The following is a 20,312-nucleotide window of genomic DNA, read 5'->3' on the forward strand; positions in this document are numbered from 1 at the left end:
TCTCAGCCGTCAACACCATCTGTAGATATGTCAAGCTTATAGATTGGCTCATCGGACGGCTCCTAGGGTCTCACTCAGCAGGGCCCTTCGCATAGCCATCTTCCTAGACCGTCAACCTCCTCTCAGACACGTAAACGGCGCCGGATCACAAAATCCAACCCCTTAGCTATCCTAACAGACTCCAAGACCCTACCACAGTCCTCAGCGACCGATGCTGACTGACATAACAACGGCACTGATCAAATCCCTTCATCCCTGTCACTTCTACTCGATTGGCTGTCGATGTCAAGTAGTTATGACTCTCTGAAAGGCAAAGGTGACTCCAAGCCTCAGGATGGATACAAGAGGGCATCGGCCTATTTGAAGGAGCGAGGATGTCCTACTCTTCGAACGCCTTCAGGTATACGAGGCAAAGTGAGTGGTAAAGTCTTTCCGTTCATGTCCCTACACTTCCAACACTCATTCTTAGACAACACGTCTTCATTCAGATTGGAGTAAGGCCAAAGATTGAAAGAATGGGTCAGGAAATGGACAAGGACAGTTCATCATCAATCATGTACCAGTCAGTCGTCGTGCAGATGCGGAGAGGGATGCCATGGGTGAGCAAGTTATAAACACCATTTCAAGCTTTGGCTGTTGGGCTGAACAATTGATGGACAATGTACGAATGATTTGTCCAGAGTGGGACATTCTTGATCTTATCTTTAGCGACCGAGACGGCGGTTCTGTCGCGCTTCGTTCCGATTCTACTCAATCTTGCAACCCGGTGCTTCGAGTTTTAGAAGATCAACCTCCCAACGGCCCACAAAATCAACTTTATGCTTCAACGGGCCAGTCTGGGTTTTCTCAGACCCGCCCGTCCCTTTCACCATCAATCCAATCGCCCCCAAGGTCATTATTCGCTGCTCAGGCCAGTCCTAGCCAATATTACGACTCTACACCTCAAGTTCGTCGGGCTACTCGGCTGGAGACGCATTCAATTTCTGATCGTCATAACGGTAAATGATCTGGGTGATCAGAACGCTTGAATACATGGTGTAGAACTCATGCATGATAGGGGTTCTACAGGCGACGCGGAATCCGTCATCTGTCAGGCCACTCGAAATTTCCTTGACGGCGAATCTGAATGGAGGGACTATAAAAAGGAATACATGCGCCGGGCTGATGAATACCGACAGAAAAAATTACATCAGTGATAAAAGAGGGAAAGATGCGAGAATTTAAAGTGAAGATGAAGGTGGCCGAAAAAATCAAGAATCGTCAGCCTGAACTGACCTGGGAGGAGGCTTTGGAGAAGGTTTAGAGGTTTCGCATGATGAGTCCAGAGACACACTAGATGTATTACCATGTTCACACTTCTAGATTCACCCTTTCTAGATAGAATTCCAACATCTGAGTCGTTGGAAGCTCTCTTCGACGATAATACTCTTCTACCAGGCCTTGTTGATGGTTGTAGCCATAGTCATAATTCCGCTGCATCCTGTACTCCTTCCTGATCATCTCTTCCACCTCCTGGTCAGTCATGACGCTCAGATATGTCGATATCAGCGAATTATGCAGAATAACGGCGGCTTGAATGAATGCGTAAGCTGAAGCCTCGTCTTTCTCCGTTTTAAGCCTGATCAGAAGGTTACACAGGCTAATCCAGTGCATTTTGAGAATGCCTATAGCATGCTCGACACACACGGGCAAGTTTGACACGGTGATTGAAAAAAGCCCAGAAATCAGTTTCGATGTACAGTGGAAGGAATATACACATACAGGTCGTCCTACTAGTTGTGGCTCATTTCGTAGACTGCGATACATGGAGATGATGTGAGGCGTACATGTGAATCCAGTGTCTCCCATGATATGCTACAATTCATCGAAATACATATGAGAATCCGTTTGAAGTCGCATAGAGCGTTGAATGCGTGGGTCGCTTGAAGCCGCATTGAAACCCCAATGTACATATCTAATGTACTTGTGTGAGTCGATGACAAGGACAATGTTGAGTCCGTAGCGAGAGGTGCGTCCGCTTTATTGCGTCTTTCTCAAACTCAGAAGGCCATCTGACGTATTCTCCAAGATTCTGAATGATTGCTATCAAAGAGTTGTCGGTCCATCTCATGACAGTCCTGGCTAGAGATGATTTTTAGCCCATACAAACTGTTAAGAAGGGATCGCACCTGGAACTCCAAATGGAGCTGCTATGGTTTTGATTTCATGTCCGTGAGCCAGCCGGTGGATAGTGAGAGCTAACTGATATTTTGAAGCGGCCGGCTTCCTCTTTTCAGTCCTTGGAAACGCAACATCTTTGGCAAATCTGTCGACTACATCATTGAACTCGCTTCTGGACATTCGAAAGAGATACTTGAAGTGGTGAGGGTCACTGGCAAGGATTGAATCGATTTTCTGGATGTATGAAGGATGGTTGTAAGTTTTGGACTGCTGGAAATAGTGTTGAGACGGGATATCATGTCGTAAAGATTGGAGGAAGTGGCTGAGCCGACGGTTGGGAAGATGATGGGTGATTCTGAAGCGCTTAGCTAGTTCCTTGTCCAAGATATCAAGAGACTTGTGTAGCTGGGATATTGTTGGCATATTATATAGAAGAGCAGAGCTCCAGCTTGCTTGTTAGTGATATGACATAGACGTAAACATTAAAATGTCCAACTGGTCTTATTTCGAAATAACCACTCCCAATGCCATTGAGTTTATACATCAACTTCATGTGATGGCCACGCTTTGGGCATTTATTCTACTGACTAAATTGTTTAAAGATTGTCTAATGATTCAAGATTATAGATTTTTCTCGCCTTTGTTTGCCAAAGTTGGCCCATTACAGCGTAAGACCTCTCTACATATTAAATTCTTGATAGTTGTCGTTGAGAAAGTCCATCTGTTCCTCTCTGAAGTCGTCTTGGAAGATACTGATGTTGTTTGTTTCGAGCCTTAGAATATTCTTGTTTTCGGCGAGCACGTGCGGCTTCCAGCAAGTCGCATTCGTGGTGCCGCTTCCGTTTCCGTTGGGATCATTATAGTAGGCAAAGTTAATCCTAAATTTTGTTTAAGTCAGCTGTCTGGGAATGCCAGAAGATTGAAAAACGCACCAGTAATTCAAGATAGAGTCGGCGAGTTTGGAGTCTGTTTCTGTATAGTTGGACGAGAGCGGGGAATAGTGGTCTTCTGGTCTCGCAATGCCAAACACATACGGCACTTCACTGGTATGATACACTATACCCAGTCACATAGATCGTCAGATGTATTTCTTTGTATAATATAGAGAAAAAATCAAACACTCACCTCCCAACTGTGGGGCGGAACCAGGAGTATGCTGCTCGAAATGGTAGGCCCAAGTTTTGTTATTTCCAAATTGGTTGGCTTGTCGGATAAAGTATCGCCTAGGCGCCTCAAACTGAACGTCGCCAAGAATTGCAGCCGACTGTTTAAAGGCAGGACTAAGGCCAAATGTTTCATTGCCAGTGTCATAAGGGCTATGTGCAGCATGAGTTTTTGAAAATAAATTGTAAAAACAGCACGTACGAGCCGGAGACGATATCATTGGGATATAAAGTAAACAGCCGAGCCATTGTCTCGTTGCTCAGAGGGAAAGGTTCGTTAAGCGCAAAGTATTCCATAGCAGACTTTTCGTCGGTGACGTTGGGAGGTATAAAATATGTACCCCTGCATAGAGATGTCAATGACCTTTGTACAGAATGTTCTGATATGACGTACTCGTCTTTGTTGGTACCAGTTATGAAAGGCTTGTTGGCAAACTTTCCTTCTGAAAGCAGTTTATGAGGAGATTCGGGAATGAGATCGCCATCAATAGCAGGCCCTTTAATGGAACAGTCAGCCTTGAACCTGCCAGCTTTACAGATCAAACTTGCCATAAATGGCTCTGCAATGTAATATGGTGAGTAATCTGACTGACACGATCAAGGAGTTACTTACGAGGCAGCATACCAGATTCCGTCTTCCACCTTTGTTTGTGCTGCAAATAATTCATCAACAGGCAATTCCCTCAAGCACTCGAAAGGTGTTGTCTGTTGGGTTGGATTTGTGCAATTGGATGCAGTTAAAAGGGCCTGATAAGCATCTTCCCATGCAGAATCAGCAGGCCCTGTTGGAGTAGTGGATGGAGCGCCACTTTCCATAATCTACACTCTATCAGCAGTTGACCAAAATCAAATGGGCACTATCGTACAGCAGATTTGAATAGATCAACGTCGGGATCCAAAAACAACAGCGAGATAGAGATAGCACCCGCAGACTCTCCAAAGACGGTAACCGAGTCTGGATCACCTCCAAATGCCCGGATATTCTCCTTTACCCAAGAGAGCGCTTTCTTGATGTCTCGAAGACCGAGGTTGGCAGCATTGTTCTCGGCAAAGCCGGACCCAAATCTAAACGATGGTAAGCGGAATTTCCCGAGAACGATGAATGTACTTGCCCCCAGCCAAGAGCCCCAAGACGGTAGTTCAAGGCAACATAAACGACCGGCCTGTTCTGATTAAAGGATCAACATATCATTCCATCAAGCATAAGCGTATACTCACAGTTTTCAAGCCATAACCCAGAATGCTGGAACCATCATAGATAGACGCGGCTCCAGAGGTGAACGAACCTCCGTATCTAACCCGCTATCAGCCAAGCATCCACCAGTGGCCGCTGACAACTTACACCCAAACCATGACTGGCAATGGAGTGGAGCTAGCATTTGCATCCAAGGGCGTAAAGACATTTAATTGAAGACAATCCTCAGATGTGACTAGATCGGACGTGTTGCTACTCGCTTGTGGACATCCAGGTGGAGGAGTTTGGGCGTCGAAGGAGCTGGTATTATACGTATATGACTCGGGATGTCTGAAACGCATGTCTCCAATCGCTGGCGATTATCAATCCGTCAGTTGGACGACCCATATGCCCGAGAATCAAAACTCACGCGGCTGAGCATACGGGATGCCCAGATAAGCATTATTGAAGAATGACTCTTGTCGAACACCTTTGATTTCGATAGGCTTGCCTTGGGCAGTGTCTGGATAGATAGTTGCCACTGGCGCTTGAGGTCCGGCGTGACTTTTTTTAGTACAGGTTGGTGCAGCCGATGACACAGCACTCGTAGATTGCTCTTGACGGGGCACCCATGGATATGCCGTCGCGAGAGGCAGCAGAAGAGGGACAAAGATTGACCAGCGCATGATGATGGAAGGTGATTGAAAGAAGATGTTGACATGCTGTTCCGCCTGTGTTTATATATCTTTTGTTTAAGGGCAAGGCCGAGGAAGTCTTTACGGCATGGTCACAAAATGTTTACGTCATAGCCGAGGCGGGTAACGAAAAGGGAACCATCGGCGGAATCAATTCCGCTGCCGAAAGGGCGGAAATAAATGCTGTACAACCAAATTACCGAATCGGGTAATTTCTGAGACGTACAGGTATAAATAGCCGATTCCGCTTTTTTATTAGGATGTTTCATTTTTGGACGCCGGTTGAACGCTGTTTCAGTTTGCGATAATGAACAATCCTTCCTGAATAATTACGTAATGGTTAGTTGTTGTCACTTCCACCTTTTACCATTTCGTGTATCTGAATGTTTACGTCAATGTCATGTAGCACTAACAAGCAAGCTGAGCTCTATTTTTCTGGAAAGTATGACAGAAGCATCCCAGCTACACCAGTCTTTTGATATTAGATATATACATGTGGGTTTCAGTGCAGGGAGACGGCTGGAAGAAGGGCCCTGCTGGGTGAGACCCTGGGAGCCGTCCGATGAGTCAGCGTGCAAGCTTGACATATCTATAGATGGTGTTGATGGTTGAGAGTTGAAAAGTATTGAGTTTGAAGGTATATGTTATATAGAACAAGATAAGTATTGAGTTGAATATTTATGTTATATTAAACAAAATATGAGAAGTTGAACATCGGCTTTGTGGGTTGAACATACAAAAAGCCCTATACAATTCGGACTAAATTGAATACAGCCAAAATTTGCTTCCGTGATCACGACGCCTGTTCAGTTTGTAAAAATAAATAATCCAATTTATTAGCCTTAGCAAGACCTTCAACATAGCTATACAGAAAGCAGAGGTCGCCGCTGCGGGTCCATAACAATGCTTGTATAAGACCTGAATGGATATATATATATATCCATATGATAGTAAGTATGTTGTACCCACAATAGGTCATATGCTGTACACACAATAGGCCATATGCTGATATAGGTATAGTGTATGTACTTAAACAGCCATTAATCATTACGTAATCATTTGGGAATGGGTTTCATTATCATGAATTGAAACGTGTCAACTCGCGTCTAGAATTGGAAACATACTACTCTTTACATTTATCATATCTCATTCAACATTATCAATTGCTTTTTTGATTGTTGCAAAGTAATATGAATCAAACACCACAGATAACAAGAGATATACTGGTGAATCCTCCTCCAGAACTAGAGAAGCTTCTAAACGATCCACGTACTACGGATGGGGCTCGTGAAGCCGTCAAGGACATCGCTCAAGTGTCTCGTTCTGTTGGTGCAAGCGGCAGAGTCAAGAGTAGATTGGCAGGACAAGATGTCAACGAAAGACTCCAGATAGTGAATGAGAAACAAGAGTTTACGTAGGTCTGTCACTGTTACAGCTCCATATGGCTAATGTCCACGTTCAGTCATGAACTGTCTTCAACCCTTGACAGATGGAATCTCCTGGATAAAGGCTTCGCCTATGATGTTGTGGCTGTTTTCGGATCTCAGTCTACAGGAAAGTCAACCTTACTTAACCGACTCTTTGGTACTTCCTTCGATGTTATGGAAGAGAGCAAGAGACAACAGACTACGAAAGGGATATGGATGTGCCCCTCCCAGTATAGCAGCACACTTGTGATGGATGTGGAGGGCACCGATGGTCGAGAGCGAGGAGAGGACCAAGATTTTGAGCGAAAGTCAGCGCTGTTTAGCTTAGCTAGCACCGAGGTGTTGATTGTCAATCTCTGGTATGTTTGGAGGCAATTTGAGACTAGAGCTAAATCCAAATCAGGGAACACCAGATTGGATTGTATAATGGCGCAAATATGGGGCTTCTCAAAACTGTGTTTGAGGTCAACCTTGGCCTCTTTGGAGGCGGTGGCGACAGTAACAAGCCAAAGTAGGTTTCCGTTTTAATGAAGAGAAACAAATGAACAAAGTATGGTTTGGCAGAACACTAGAAAAGACTCTTGTTCTTTTCGTCATCCGAGATCACGTCGGCTCCACACCTCTTTCCAATCTTACTGCAACACTCACACAAGATATGGAGCGCATTTGGGCGAGCCTTTCAAAAGTGAGTCTTGGGCTTCATATCTGGCACATCAGCTCATTGCTCCACCGTCATTATAGCCTCCGCACCTGGCAGATGCTACACTTGCTTCCTACTTTGATCTTTCTTTTGCGGCCTTGCCCCACAAAGTTCTTTTACCTGCAAAGTTTGAGGAGGCAGTAGTCGAGTTGAGAAAAAGATTTACTGATAGGACAAGAGAAGACTATGTCTTTCAGCCAGCTTATCACAAACGCATCCCCGCTGACGGCGTTGCGTTTTATATGGAAGGTATATGGGTAAGCATCACCTGCGATTCTTCAAACTATGCTAACTAGGTTTAGCAACAAGTTTTGACAAACAAAGATTTGGATCTTCCAACTCAGCAGGAGCTTCTTGCTCAATTCAGATGTGATGAGATATCTGCTACAGTCATCGACGCTTTCTTGGCTAGTTCCAAGGTGGTCAGAAGACCTGTTGAGTCTGGGTCGATCATAGCAGATTTAGGATCTCTGATGCGTGACTGGCTGGGGACTGCCCTAGGTATGATCTTCTTCTCACTCTGACGATCATTTCTGACGCGCTGTAGGCAAATTCGACCGTGAAGCATCCCGTTATCATGCCTCTGTCTATCAACGCAAACGACTCGATCTCTTAGCATCTCTCCACTCTTCCTTGTCTCCCATCTATCTTGGCCAGCTGAAGAACATGCACAAAGCTGAAACGGCAAAATTCTCTAAGGATATTGTAGCAGGTGTTAAGGAACCAGGATATGATTTTGGAGATGTTGTACGAAAGTCAAAAGCAAATGCCAAGGAAAGGTTCTCGAAAGGAGCAGAAGGTCCGTCGCAGCGAAGCTTCAACATAAAGTTTCTTGCTAATAGCAAATAGAACTTACTATCGAGGGTACCGAATGGGAGTATGCTCACGAAATGACTCTCCTTGACGAGGATCTCAAACTCATAGCCGACAAGTGCCGTGCCGATGAGACTAAAAAAATGGTCAATGCTATTGAGGTAAATGGATGTCAATCAAATATCTGGCATATGTGCTAATTATCAACAGAGGAATGTCAAAAGAGCGCTCTCAGAGCCTGTTGAAGTTGCTCTGAGCCAACCTTCAAATGACATGTGGGATGTGATATTAACAACTTATACAGAAGTGACGGAGGCTGCTGAAGGTGCCTATCTTAAGAAAGCAAAGAGTAAGAATTATCCAATCATATGATTCAGTTAATGACATCAGGGAACAGGCTACAATTGCAGCGAAGAGGAAAACATCGAATCTTTAACATCCCTACGCGCACGTAACTGGCTTGCCCTAAGGCGAAAACTCGACGAGCAAACCTCCGATGCCACTATCTTAGCTACGTTAAGAGGGAAATTTGAAGAAAACTTCAGATATGATGAACACGGTGTGCCAAGAGTTTGGAAACCTGACGACAATATTGAGGCAGCATTCAGAAAAGCCAAGGATGAGGTTGGTTAAACGTCTTATTGTCTGAATATCCTTATGCTCATGCACGCAGACTCTTGAGCTGTTGCCTCTCTATGCTACCATCAAACCTACAAAATCATCTCTGCTCCCTGAACTTCCCACACCTGAATCATCATTCGACGTGGAATCAGATCCATTACCATTTGATCCAGAAACAGCTTTTACCCTTCTTACTCCTACCAAAGTACTCTCCCTCGAAGGCAGATTCAAACGTGAAGCCGATGCAGCATATGTTGAAGCTAAGCGAAGTATGGTCAGCAGTGTGGCTCAAATTCCAGTGTGGATGTATGGTGTTCTTGTGGTATTGGGATGGAATGAGGCTTTGATGTTACTCTTCAACCCACTATATTTTGCAATCATATTAATTATTGGTGCTTCGGCGTATGTGTCATGTCATTGATATCGTTGAAAGCTGACAGCAATTATAGATATATCATTCTTCAATTAGGTCTCGCTGGCCCGGTCCTCCAGATAACGCGTACAGTCTTCAATGAAATCCGACGCATTGCTACAGAAAAAATGAGAGAAGCATTTGCTGAGGTTCCTGAAGCCCAAAGATTTTTATCTGATCCTGTACCGGTCAACTCTTCAAGCATGCTAGAAAATGTTGGCCAGAGAGGAGATCTGTTGAGGAATGAAATGTCTGAGAAGTAAAGATTTTGAGCAATGTATGAATCTGTAGTTTGCCTTGTAATGCATCTATCCACTTTTTAATAATATATACTTTGACTTACTCTAAATCGATTCTCATGACAGCTGATCTTCCGCTCTCATATTCAGAAGAAATCGTAAATTGATTGATCATCGCAGTTTTCAGAGTTTCACTTACAGAGATCACTTATAAATAGCGAGATTGATGATTGGATCAAATAAAAGTGAAATTGCCGAATTAGAAGTTTGTCTTTATAGATATAAAGCGTAAAGAGTCAAATGAGGCATAATGATACCTATAAAACGAACAAATGTGAACCGAGAATCCCAATAATTGTATGAAGCTTAGGAGATCTACGCGGCTTGTAGAGGGAAGGCCGTCTACTGGCTGGTTTGAAGATATAACGAGAACTTTAACTCAGAGGTAAGTGATTCAGTAGCTAGATAGAGTTCTCTGGCGGTGTATAACGTCGCAGGAACTTGATTCTTGTATAGTTATAGTAGACTATAGCGGAAGCTAAAGTTTGAGTCGGATAAGGGCAGAGAAGTATAGCAAGAAGAGATGTTATATCGATAAGCAGTTATGTTTTTTAAATAAGATATGATTGCCTTTTCTTTTTTTCCTCTAGGGGATCTTTTCGGAACCAAATTTCTTTAAGAGTTTTCAATCTCATTCATGAATTTTGAACAATCTAGTCAATTTTGAAAGTCAAAAGTTGATCTATCAAGTTTTAAAAGTAAGCCTCTACCGCTCAAAAAGCGCTCAATAATCCTTTTGGCCTGCTGCTGTTGGATTCGGATATCTATCAAAACATGTCTCGAGGCGGCTTTAGAGGTGGACGAGGTGGTGGGCGAGGTGGTATTCCTGGAGTTGGTTTTGGGCATGGTCAGATTTCCATGACAGAATGGCAAGAAGGTGTCAAAAGGCTCAAAGATCAAGCCAATGACAATATACTCTACCCTGTATGCAATATAACTGCTTTTTTGGATTTAGACAACTGATGTTATAGATAACAGCCTTTAGATAATAACTCTATCGCATATCTAAGCCGACCAACGGAGCAAGAAGCGGCTATAATGTCCCAAACAATCTCATTATACAACATTCTATCAACAGGACATATTCCGCCGGGAGAACAAATGACGCCTGTGGTGCAACAACCAGGGCAAATACCGCCATGGAGGTTGACGGGAGAACGAAAGACTGTTGGTATAGGTAAATTTAGTCTCCAAATTATCTTTGAGCAAATTTTGCGTGTGAACTAATGATGTGGATGAATAGAGATTGAATCCTATTCTGATCGGTTTAACCCCCCCTCACTTTTCTCTGGTCCTACAAAGCTGGATCCAATGGCGCTCAGGATGGATCAATCCATGTTTCCACCAGCGCTTTGGAGAGCGTACTTTGATGGCTCCAAAGAGAAACCAAAGAATAGCAAGTTCACCGCTCGGATATATGGTGTTGAAGCTAATAGGAAAGCTAGGAGGTAGGAAGAGACGAAAACTTGATGATATAGGCGGAGATGATGAGAACGTCGAGGAAGTAGGTGTTTCACTTGATTTAATATTGACAAATGTTCATGACCGTCTTGCTTAGGAGTCCGAGATATCTGAAGAGGAAGATTTCGACTTTGACGATGATGAATCGGATCATCAGGACTACGATGCAAATTACTTTGATAATGGAGAAGGCGATGATGATGAGGGAGGAGATGGTAAGTTTCTACCACATGATGTGTTTGTTAGCTCATTCGGGGCCTATAGATGAGGGTGGAGATGCCTATGAAGATTAAGGTCGATGTCTTAAATTCTAGGGATCATTGATAATTATGACACTATAATGACTAACATGTAACACTTATTTACAAATTGGTCTTGTCAGTGATGTAAGGCGACGATTGAATATCAAGATATGCAAGGAATAACATAAAAAGCCCGACGACAACAACAAAAGGCTATGGAAAAGTTTAAATACAGAAGCTTCACCAGACCTTTGATATGAGACGCATCCTAGTAATGACACTAATAGTTTTCAACGATTGTCGTCTCGCCATTTACTCGTACAGTAGATAGTGTAGGCCCATGATAGTGTTTTCGAGCATTAATAGCGTACCAAGTTGCTGCAATGAAAGAAAATCCTGCGAACACTACACTAGCGTAATTCATTGATTGTGATGTGACAGGGATGGCAGTGGCTATATATGAGTATCAGTATACGTGCGACCAAACTCAGTAGGGTATCGAGGAACTCACGCATACAGAAGAGTATAATGGAGAAAGTGATCCATACAACAGTAATGATGTTCTACACCAATTGGTAAGCATCATTTTGATATAATGTAGCAGACTTACAATTACGTATCCAAACTTTCCAAGAGAATATGGGGCGTTGACAACAGCTTGCCGTCTTCGAAGCAAAGAACAGAGCACGGGAAAGGCGTAGGAAGAACCTAAGCAGATGGTAGCAACTAAAGTTTGAAATAAATATCGTCACTATTCGCCTGAAGATGTTGTACTCACCGCCAGTAAAGGCGTTGAACGCTGCACTTGATCCCAGATAGATTAACCCTAAAAGTGCGCAAACGACCGTTGACAGGATCAGAGAGTTGACAGGGATGCCGAATTGGTTGTTGACCTTTTTCCACCATCTAGAGCAAGGTATACCGCCATCCCGGGAAAAAGCCCAAGTGCATCGAGACGCAGCAGTAAGAGAACCAATAGCGGCAAACACCCAAACACCCAAAACTGCAAATGTAAGCACTGAATCGTAAATCTCAACAGAGTGAGAAGTGGAGCTTACTAAGAAACAAAAGACCTAGGGCAGCACCTGTGCTACCAGTAACCTGTTTGTATAAGAGAGGCATTGGCTGAAGACTTGTAACGGCCAAGAGGGGCTCAATAGCAGGCAGAACAAAGTTAATTGGAAGAAGATAAACAAGACCGGTGACCGCAGCGGCAGCCACAGATAAAACTAGGTATAATGAGCATAAGGACTGAAGTAAAAGATAACCCCCTACCCATTGCTCTTGGAACTTCATGTACAGGCTCTTTTACTTCTTCGCATAGAGCAGCAACCATGCCATAGCTGGATCAGTCATCAATTCTGTACTTTGTTGCGTAACTCCCATCCTACCCTGTAAGAGTATAAGCACTCTGCAAGAGGCCGACAAACCATGCCCAGACGTTGGGCCATCCAGAATGTTGCGCATCAAACTATTAGGATCTAATTAGCACTTGACTAATTGCCGGGATACGATCAAATGTGGAGCAAGCTACATGAGAGAAAGCAAATTTGCCAGAATTACGATGATCTGCCATGGCAAGTAGTGTGACAATGATCTGGTTTTAGTTAATTGGATACTTTGAAGATGTGTCAGTTAATCGACATACACTATAACAGAAAGAAATTAGAATAAATTCAACGGTATATATCGAAAAGGCAGACTTGCATTATGACAGAAATGCCGGTCCACCATAAACAAACAGTGTTGAGCTTGTCTAAATGTCTTTGTCCTGATCAGTCACAGTATTTGAGTCTTCGTGGCTCCGGACATACTTGTAGAAAAATATGTTGATTAGTAACGAACATATCAAAGCTGCCCAATATACACAGCAGGTCTGCCAAGCTGTTGGCACATAGTCTTCATGGTAGAGTGTAGCTGCTGCTAATATGAGTTGACTGCCGCCGAATGTGATGGAAGCCGTGACACTATGCAAATATCAGCCACATTGATACTACTGCCATACCAAGCTAAACAAGCCCACGTCCAGTTCCCGACAGTCCCTAGCCATCCAGTTAAGTAGCTGGAAAAAGCACTGTACTTGTCCGTTGACAGCATAGCCGCCCAGTCTTTCAAATAAGCGTACACTCGGTCTCTCTAGCACTTACAATAAACGCCTCCGGATGTAGGATAGACAGAACAGCTATCACTAATATTAAATCCCGTTATTGTATCTAGAATAGCGACATACATCTCTGCTAAGCTCGATGCGATACACAGTGATACTAACGAGACGAAAACCCACTGTGCCAATGTCAGCACAAGTCCATAGAGCTTATTCTACACTCACTCCATATAGAATGGTCACCGGTCCACCATCCGTCAACGCAATATTCAACGTCGTACTCGTACCAAAAGGAACGGCCATAATAGCAAAGCTGAGGCCTAATACTGCTATCATCCCTAGATTTCTATTCAGTTCTTGTTTGTAGCCCATCTCCTCCAGTCTGGTAGCTGCTTCAGCACTATCATTGTTTGAGGGTCGTTCCTTCTCTGCGTGAATTGCTTGTGGTATACTTGATAGCTTTTCATCTTCGTTGGTTCTCATTTTGGTCGCTTTGTAACGTTGAAAGAAAGATGAATCCTTATTTATACATTTTTTCTTATCTTTTTCTAACCCTTTTCTTATCTTTTCTTTTTTCAATCTCGCATCCAGTTAGAATAAAGATAAACCAAAAGTCCTGATGTCACTATATTTAATAACCGAAATAACCGAAATGGATTTTTTGCGAATTAGAAATTGTTTTTACTCTTCTTTCTTTATTAAAACAATAAGTATATTTCACTCAACTGACATCTTTCCTGATAAAAGGAGCCGACTTGTAGGATATCGGCCCAGAATTCGAGACGGGTGCGCAATGTCTACTTTTGCCCAGGTGCGCTAGGCAAATAGGTGGGTTTTACGGGATGGCCTGTATCTTTCAGTGACCGACATGGAGGATGAGCCAAGAGAGCTGATATTATGGATTTTTAAGAGGTATATCCAGAATTGAAATCGTCGTGACTGTCAAGATAGCGTGAAAGTCGACGAGAGGGTGAAGCTTATGTTGACAATCCTGTTGAGCATTTTCTTAATACTAAACGAACCATCTCTGACTCATGGTATTGGTTATAGCTTGTCTCGCTTCAACCATACAGCGATGTCACTGTCTGCTATGGTGTAGACGCTGGGTTAGTTGTGCAAAACAGCTTGCAACCCAAGATGGTTATAAAGGACAGTCCTCTTGATTGACAGAGAGATAGCCCCATATATGCCATGAAACCTATGCTCGTAGAGAAGAGCTATCCATGGCTCCAGTATCGAGCCAATGTTATATGGTTTTGTGCTTTGCAGCTAGAATGGCTGTATATTAAAGTAATCTTAATTAAATACTGTAATTAAGTTTGTAATTAAGTATCGTATTGATGAAAGTCTGTGCCTTATCGTTATATCGTCCCATTTTTTTGTAACTCTGGTTTTTGTATCTTGACTTTTCTTTTCTTTTCCATTTAAAAAAAATAAAAACCTATACAGAGATGGTCTATGAGGCGACAACCACTGCCCCAGTCAACATTGCCTGTATCAAGTAAGACGAGAGCTAGTGTAGGCCTACGCTGACAACCACTAGATACTGGGGCAAGCGAGATACCCGTCTTATCCTCCCAACCAACTCTTCCCTCTCTGTCACGCTCGATCAAGACCATCTTCGATCGACTACCTCGTCTCGTGCGGATTCACACTTTGAAGCCGGAGATAAGCTTTGGCTGAATGGCAAAGAGGAAGCCATTAAGGATGGTGGTAGGCTGGCCGTCTGTATCAGAGAGTTGCGAAGATGGCGAAGGGAAATGGAGGACAAGGATGAAAGTCTTCCCAAGGTAGGACATGTTCAACTCTTATCGGACCAAACGTGCGTATGCTGAGCTTCCAAGCTTTCTCAATGGCCCCTTCATATCGCATCTTTCAATAATTTTCCTACTGCTGCTGGTCTTGCCTCATCAGCATCTGGTCTTGCAGCTCTTGTCGCTTCTCTTGCTAGCCTTTTCAAACTTTCTCAATCAGCTTCCCAACTTTCAATAATTGCACGGCAAGGCTCAGGCTCTGCCTGCCGATCTCTTTTCGGAGGATTCGTTGCTTGGCGTGAAGGTTCTGATCCATCAGGGTCTGATTCTCTTGCAGAGGAGGTCGCTCCTAGGGAGCACTGGCCAGAGATGCACGCGCTTATCTGCGTCGTGAGCGATGCCAAAAAAGGCACTTCATCAACATTCGGTATGCAGCAAACCGTAGAAACATCCACACTCTTCCAAGAGCGACTTCGAATTGTTCCCAAGAGGATGAATGACATCTCCCGAGCTATCAGCTCGAAAGACTTTGCCTCCTTTGCCCAAATCACTATGGATGACAGCAATTCTTTCCACGCTGTCTGTCTTGACACCTCTCCACCCATCTTCTACTTGAACGATGTCTCACGATCCATCATTGCTGTTGTAGAGGAACTCAACCGCTCTGCTGGTCGTATCCTCGCTGCCTATACTTTTGATGCCGGGCCCAACGCCGTCATCTACACTTTAGAACCTGACATGCCCTTGGTCTTGAGTACCATCAAGAAATTCTTTCCCACTTTTGAGGACTTTGAAGATCCTTTCAGGACCCAAAATCAAGACTTGCCCAAGGATTTCAACGCTGGCGTCGTGAGGGAAGGCGGCTGGGAAAAGGGTGCTGTCAAAGGGTTGATTCATACAAGGGTTGGTGATGGTCCTAGAGTTTTGGGCAAAGAAGAAAGTTTATTAGGGGATGATGGGAAGCCTAAAACCCTTATCTAAACGATTCAAGACGTGGAAATATAATGAAGCATACTATGGACATGTGCATTTACATGAATGCTTGCAACTTTTTCAACTAAAGTGGCAGGAACGATATTTTCATTTACACGTAACAGAAGCGCGTCAATTTTGATTTTTGATTTATTTAACTTTTTATTTTATTTTATTTTCCTTCAAAATTAATTTTTTTCTGGGCATCTTGCTCTTCATATCATCTTGAAATCTTTATCCTCTCCAAAACAACAAAATTATGGCCATTGTCGAAAACATCTCTGACGATGAGCCAGTTACTCTTCGTCAACGAGGCAAATCCTCCCATAAATCATCAATCAAGAAACATATCAATGAAAAAGATCTCAATATCCCTCTCCAATATCCCTCCAATATCTCTCGTCCCAACTCGTCTCCTCAACTGGACGTTCCTCCGCCTGGGACCATCCCTGCTGGTGCTAAGATTCAAACCGTCTCGTCGGCGGAAGAGATTGAGCGACTTTCAAGCTCCCTTCAAAACGGACAGAACAATGAGGATGAAATATTCACAACAATCATTATGGCTGTACCATTTACGTTTCTGTATCTGCTATTGGATATATTGGTCCATCTGCAATACAACCATCGACCAAGTCTTTCGCTCCTGGCCGATCATGTTATGAAAGCGTTGCCTAGCAAGTGTCATTACCTACTTAATCAGACAAAGTTGCTGACAGTCTTTGGTAGCGTTGGGGATGATTGTTTGGTATACGAATCGATATCCGACTCATTTTCTAACTACTTCTGTCCTCATGTCTTCGTCCATTCTTTCGGGATGTCGCTTAATATGGCTGGTAAATAAAGCGAGCTGGAGCGTTGTCACGGCACAGGTATGTACATTGCTCTCCTAGTCATCATGGAGGTCAAATTGATTTGGATGCGGATAGGCTCCAGCTATGGGTACATTGTGGATTCTTACTATAGTACAGTTACCACTCTCTCGCGCCATACTCACTCTTGCGTTTGTTGGCGGGTGGATTTGGTATAAAGGTATGAAGCTTGCGCTATAGAGATTCTCATCATGAAGAAGAGGACAAGCGCAAAGTGTATGGTAATCATCAACGTTGCATAATGAATACAATTACTGTACAACCAATAATTTTACAACCTTTTGACCAGTTGTCTTTTCCATCACCACTTAATTACTAGTAGCCATTGGTGTTCCCGCCTGGCTGTTTATCTGGCTCTTCAGTAGCGCTTTTCTAACATACTTTCTCTTTGGTGCATTCGGATCCTTCTTTGCTTTGGGTAGAATGGTTGGATCTCGATTAAGCTTCCATCCCTTTTGTGGACCAGGCTTTTTTCTCTCGCCAGGCATTTTGGGCGGACGGCCTTTCTTTCTGGGCGGTTCGTCGCCTTCACCTTCAGCAGGCCGTTTCATGCCTGCTTGACCTTGAGAAGTTGCGGCATCTCCTGCGATTGGAGCTCCATTCTCATTCAATCCAAGGTAGTCATTGCCAACTTGTTCAATAATGTCTGTCAAGTTTGGAGCAGCCACGCGACGATGAGCTTTGAGTACGTCTGACATGTATACCATGTGATCAAAACGTTCTAGATATTTGTGGAGAGCCGCAGTAGAAGAAAGTCGATGCCGTATGACTTCAGCTGACAAGGGTACAGGTTGAGGTGCAACAGTGGTATTTGATCTCATAGGTGGTGCAGGATGGCACTAGCGGCACAAATTAGATATGGCTCAGAAACAAGGAATGCATTCGGCAAGTCAAAACTTACGAGGTCAGCAATAAATTCCACAACCATATCTTCCATATAGTCAACAGTGTCCACATCTGGTTCTGCCACATCACCAGCACCATACATTAATCTAGCGACTATCCTACAATTAACATCGCACGGTTTGATACCATGGCAAGCTTGAAACTCACTTTCGTTTCGCATTGTACCCCGCATGCCGTCATCTCTTCTCCTCTTTTCTGTGCTATTGCCAAGAGGGTAATCAGGTGGACCATTGACAGGCGTCGGAGGCATTCTGGATCGTGCAAACAATTCATCGGGTTTCCTCCCAGAAACCGGTGTACTAATGCTCGATCGGACATTGGGTCGGACTTGTGATTGGATTGAGGGGCGAATTTGTTCGTAAGAGAATTGAGGTCTTGCTACGTTGTTCACGCCTGATCTGGAGATAGAAAGAGGAGTTGAGGGCAGAGGTCTATATGATGGCTTGACGGAAGCAAACATTGGTGTCGGAGTAGAGGCAGACATTCTTCAAGTGCCTGTATAACCAGAGTTAATGAATGCATCTCAACAATGGTCGACAGACAGAGAAGAAAAATCATAGAAGCCAAATTAAGCATGTTCAGCTCTCCTTCGCAATCATAGCACAACAGCACACCGTCCTTGAACCGTCGACAACAGAACGTCGCCAAAGATTGTCAGATGGCCCTAAAGGTCAAAACAAGACCTCGTCATCGCGCGGAAGAACAATCCTTTCTCAAACGATAATCTGAAAAACAGTCCAACGGGCTAGAGGTCAAGAATGAGTGTGCGGCTAGACGGGAACGAAAGCTGATTCAGAGAATGGATTGAGCTAATGTTGAATCATATCGCGTTGTCGAAGCGCATGCAACAAGACTTGTCCTGACTTTAAACGTACGTTTTGCTAAAGACTTTTCAAAGTCAGCCAACAATGTTAATACACACAGACAAAAATGTAACAAGATGATTGAATCAGATAGTGTTTTGGTATATGGTTTATCGCTCACGATTTCTCGGTAGCAGAACTGAAAAGTTTGTTCATCACAATAGATGAAAGCGAGACAAAGCAGCGAACAAAAGACCAGCACTCACATATTGACGGACAGCTCCAGACACTTAAAACCTCGACCAAGGCGTTTTTCCGAACAGAAAGTTGCTGTCCATGATCGATCTAGGATAGTAAGAGAATGATAATGAAAAAGAAAGAAATTCAAAAATAAATTTGGTTTTGATGGCCATTTGAATTCTCCGGAATTACCGAGTGTGTGGCGGTTTTTATGTTCTTGCCACTACTATTTGTCTTAAAATGCTGTTTCTTTCCGTCTTTATTCCACCAAGATATATTTTCTCCAGCGAAATGGGTGCGGACGGTGGCTCTATTCCAGACAGAAGAGACCTTGTGAGGACAAAGGGGAAGACAGAACAAGCCGACAAGAATACATTGAGAGAACTGTTCTTCTTATGTGCCCTCAGCAAAGTATGTCTGCCCGATGAAAGAAAGATCTTGACTGATGGAAGCGACAGCAACCTCTGACAAAACCGGTTGTATCTGACTTGTTGGGAAAACTCTACAACAAGGATAATATCATTGAATACTTTCTAGATAAGTCAAAGTATGGGGATGGCGAGCAAATCTGTGGACATTTAAAAGGTGTCAAAGTAAGTCATGTTCACAACGCGACCGAAATATGTCTCTGATGGAGAGCACCAAGGATCTCTTAACATTAAACCTCACACCCAACCCAGATTTTACACCTCTCTCATCCACATCTACTCCTCGAGCTCCATTTATCTGTCCCCTCTCCCTGCGTGATATGTCGGGCTCCTTTCCATTCACTGCCATTCATTCATGTGGCTGTGTGTTTTCGGACGCAGCTATTCGTGCCATTATCCCCAATCTGACAAAGGGAATTGCTGCCAAAACAGTCGGAGATGAGATATCGGAAGAGGCAAAGATTGCTGACAAAGAGAACCATCAAGATGCTCGTGAGGTTGCCTGTCCCAATTGCGGAAAACCCTTTGATCCTACTGCGACCACAAGCATAATTCCTATCAATCCTTCAAGGGAAGTCCAGGATGTTCTCCTGGAACACCTTCTCAGTACCCGCGCCGCTGCAAAAGCGTTAAAAACTTCCAAGAAAAGGAAAGCAGATAAGCCAACGTCGGAAAAAGCAATTGGTTCTGCGACTGAACCACCTCTAAAATCTGTGAAAATATCGACTTCTGGCACTACTTCTCGTGTCGTACCATCAGTCAACACCCCAGCATCAGTCGCGAGGAGTGTACATGAGAAACTGGCGGAACAAGAGCAAAAGAGACTCAAGGCTCAGGAGGGTATGAGTGAAGCTGTCAAGGCTATGTTCAAGCCCAAAACAAACACTAAGAAAAGCGGCGCAGAGGATTTCTTTGGCAGGACATTTACCAGAGTCAGTTTCTAAAAATGTTTTACTGTACAAGCGCTAATATGGGTCTGTCTTATAGTACGCGGCTTGAAGTAGAAGCATTTTCAAACCTTGGGATAGAGTGAGTATCACCACAACTGTTGTAGGATTTCATTACTATA

The 20,312-nt window shown here is 43.7% G+C and overlaps 10 protein-coding genes across 10 annotated transcripts; 6 read left to right on the top strand and 4 right to left on the bottom strand.

Annotated features, from left to right (window-relative positions):
- Nucleotides 1-282: 282 nt before the first annotated feature.
- Nucleotides 283-1,224, top strand: L203_103792 (uncharacterized protein; the record flags this gene model as incomplete). Its single annotated transcript, XM_066213184.1, has 5 exons — nucleotides 283-414; nucleotides 470-494; nucleotides 564-599; nucleotides 681-998; nucleotides 1,058-1,224. 5 exons carry the CDS (start codon nucleotides 283-285, stop codon nucleotides 1,222-1,224), a joined length of 678 nt encoding a protein of 225 aa, XP_066069281.1.
- A 730-nt stretch (nucleotides 1,225-1,954) lies between these two features.
- Nucleotides 1,955-2,340, bottom strand: L203_103793 (uncharacterized protein; the record flags this gene model as incomplete). The annotated part of the gene is made up of 2 exons (XM_066213185.1): nucleotides 1,955-2,121; nucleotides 2,169-2,340. 2 exons carry the CDS (start codon nucleotides 2,338-2,340, stop codon nucleotides 1,955-1,957), a joined length of 339 nt encoding a protein of 112 aa, XP_066069282.1.
- A 499-nt stretch (nucleotides 2,341-2,839) lies between these two features.
- L203_103794 (uncharacterized protein) lies at nucleotides 2,840-5,183 on the bottom strand (the record flags this gene model as incomplete). The annotated part of the gene is made up of 12 exons (XM_066213186.1): nucleotides 2,840-3,038; nucleotides 3,093-3,216; nucleotides 3,286-3,476; nucleotides 3,526-3,666; nucleotides 3,718-3,820; nucleotides 3,873-3,883; nucleotides 3,937-4,142; nucleotides 4,190-4,388; nucleotides 4,436-4,491; nucleotides 4,542-4,617; nucleotides 4,666-4,870; nucleotides 4,928-5,183. 12 exons carry the CDS (start codon nucleotides 5,181-5,183, stop codon nucleotides 2,840-2,842), a joined length of 1,767 nt encoding a protein of 588 aa, XP_066069283.1.
- A 1,199-nt stretch (nucleotides 5,184-6,382) lies between these two features.
- Nucleotides 6,383-9,428, top strand: L203_103795 (protein SEY1; the record flags this gene model as incomplete). The annotated part of the gene is made up of 12 exons (XM_066213187.1): nucleotides 6,383-6,606; nucleotides 6,655-6,978; nucleotides 7,023-7,130; nucleotides 7,184-7,304; nucleotides 7,361-7,576; nucleotides 7,622-7,820; nucleotides 7,867-8,118; nucleotides 8,169-8,293; nucleotides 8,343-8,481; nucleotides 8,530-8,756; nucleotides 8,806-9,155; nucleotides 9,203-9,428. The coding sequence occupies 12 exons, from the start codon at nucleotides 6,383-6,385 to the stop codon at nucleotides 9,426-9,428; spliced, it is 2,511 nt and encodes an 836-aa protein (XP_066069284.1).
- Nucleotides 9,429-10,238: 810 nt separating this feature from the next.
- Nucleotides 10,239-11,218, top strand: L203_103796 (uncharacterized protein; the record flags this gene model as incomplete). Its single annotated transcript, XM_066213188.1, has 6 exons — nucleotides 10,239-10,388; nucleotides 10,443-10,641; nucleotides 10,708-10,860; nucleotides 10,910-10,968; nucleotides 11,023-11,140; nucleotides 11,190-11,218. The coding sequence occupies 6 exons, from the start codon at nucleotides 10,239-10,241 to the stop codon at nucleotides 11,216-11,218; spliced, it is 708 nt and encodes a 235-aa protein (XP_066069285.1).
- Nucleotides 11,219-11,447: 229 nt separating this feature from the next.
- L203_103797 (uncharacterized protein) lies at nucleotides 11,448-13,754 on the bottom strand (the record flags this gene model as incomplete). Its single annotated transcript, XM_066213189.1, has 14 exons — nucleotides 11,448-11,620; nucleotides 11,679-11,730; nucleotides 11,778-11,893; nucleotides 11,946-12,170; nucleotides 12,226-12,396; nucleotides 12,443-12,510; nucleotides 12,559-12,638; nucleotides 12,702-12,764; nucleotides 12,871-12,931; nucleotides 12,982-13,134; nucleotides 13,191-13,209; nucleotides 13,315-13,349; nucleotides 13,398-13,450; nucleotides 13,497-13,754. The coding sequence occupies 14 exons, from the start codon at nucleotides 13,752-13,754 to the stop codon at nucleotides 11,448-11,450; spliced, it is 1,527 nt and encodes a 508-aa protein (XP_066069286.1).
- Nucleotides 13,755-14,722: 968 nt separating this feature from the next.
- Nucleotides 14,723-16,006, top strand: L203_103798 (diphosphomevalonate decarboxylase; the record flags this gene model as incomplete). Its single annotated transcript, XM_066213190.1, has 3 exons — nucleotides 14,723-14,772; nucleotides 14,815-15,061; nucleotides 15,116-16,006. The coding sequence occupies 3 exons, from the start codon at nucleotides 14,723-14,725 to the stop codon at nucleotides 16,004-16,006; spliced, it is 1,188 nt and encodes a 395-aa protein (XP_066069287.1).
- Nucleotides 16,007-16,256: 250 nt separating this feature from the next.
- Nucleotides 16,257-17,046, top strand: L203_103799 (uncharacterized protein; the record flags this gene model as incomplete). Its single annotated transcript, XM_066213191.1, has 3 exons — nucleotides 16,257-16,671; nucleotides 16,724-16,866; nucleotides 16,924-17,046. The coding sequence occupies 3 exons, from the start codon at nucleotides 16,257-16,259 to the stop codon at nucleotides 17,044-17,046; spliced, it is 681 nt and encodes a 226-aa protein (XP_066069288.1).
- A 128-nt stretch (nucleotides 17,047-17,174) lies between these two features.
- L203_103800 (uncharacterized protein) lies at nucleotides 17,175-18,791 on the bottom strand (the record flags this gene model as incomplete). The annotated part of the gene is made up of 6 exons (XM_066213192.1): nucleotides 17,175-17,705; nucleotides 17,768-17,865; nucleotides 17,920-18,165; nucleotides 18,221-18,267; nucleotides 18,648-18,653; nucleotides 18,757-18,791. 6 exons carry the CDS (start codon nucleotides 18,789-18,791, stop codon nucleotides 17,175-17,177), a joined length of 963 nt encoding a protein of 320 aa, XP_066069289.1.
- Nucleotides 18,792-19,106: 315 nt separating this feature from the next.
- Nucleotides 19,107-20,242, top strand: L203_103801 (uncharacterized protein; the record flags this gene model as incomplete). Its single annotated transcript, XM_066213193.1, has 4 exons — nucleotides 19,107-19,226; nucleotides 19,274-19,408; nucleotides 19,462-20,175; nucleotides 20,231-20,242. The coding sequence occupies 4 exons, from the start codon at nucleotides 19,107-19,109 to the stop codon at nucleotides 20,240-20,242; spliced, it is 981 nt and encodes a 326-aa protein (XP_066069290.1).
- Nucleotides 20,243-20,312: the final 70 nt, after the last annotated feature.

The sequence above is a fragment of the Cryptococcus depauperatus genome, chromosome 4 (assembly GCF_001720195.1).
Source record: "Cryptococcus depauperatus CBS 7841 chromosome 4, complete sequence".
Lineage (NCBI taxonomy): Eukaryota > Fungi > Basidiomycota > Tremellomycetes > Tremellales > Cryptococcaceae > Cryptococcus > Cryptococcus depauperatus.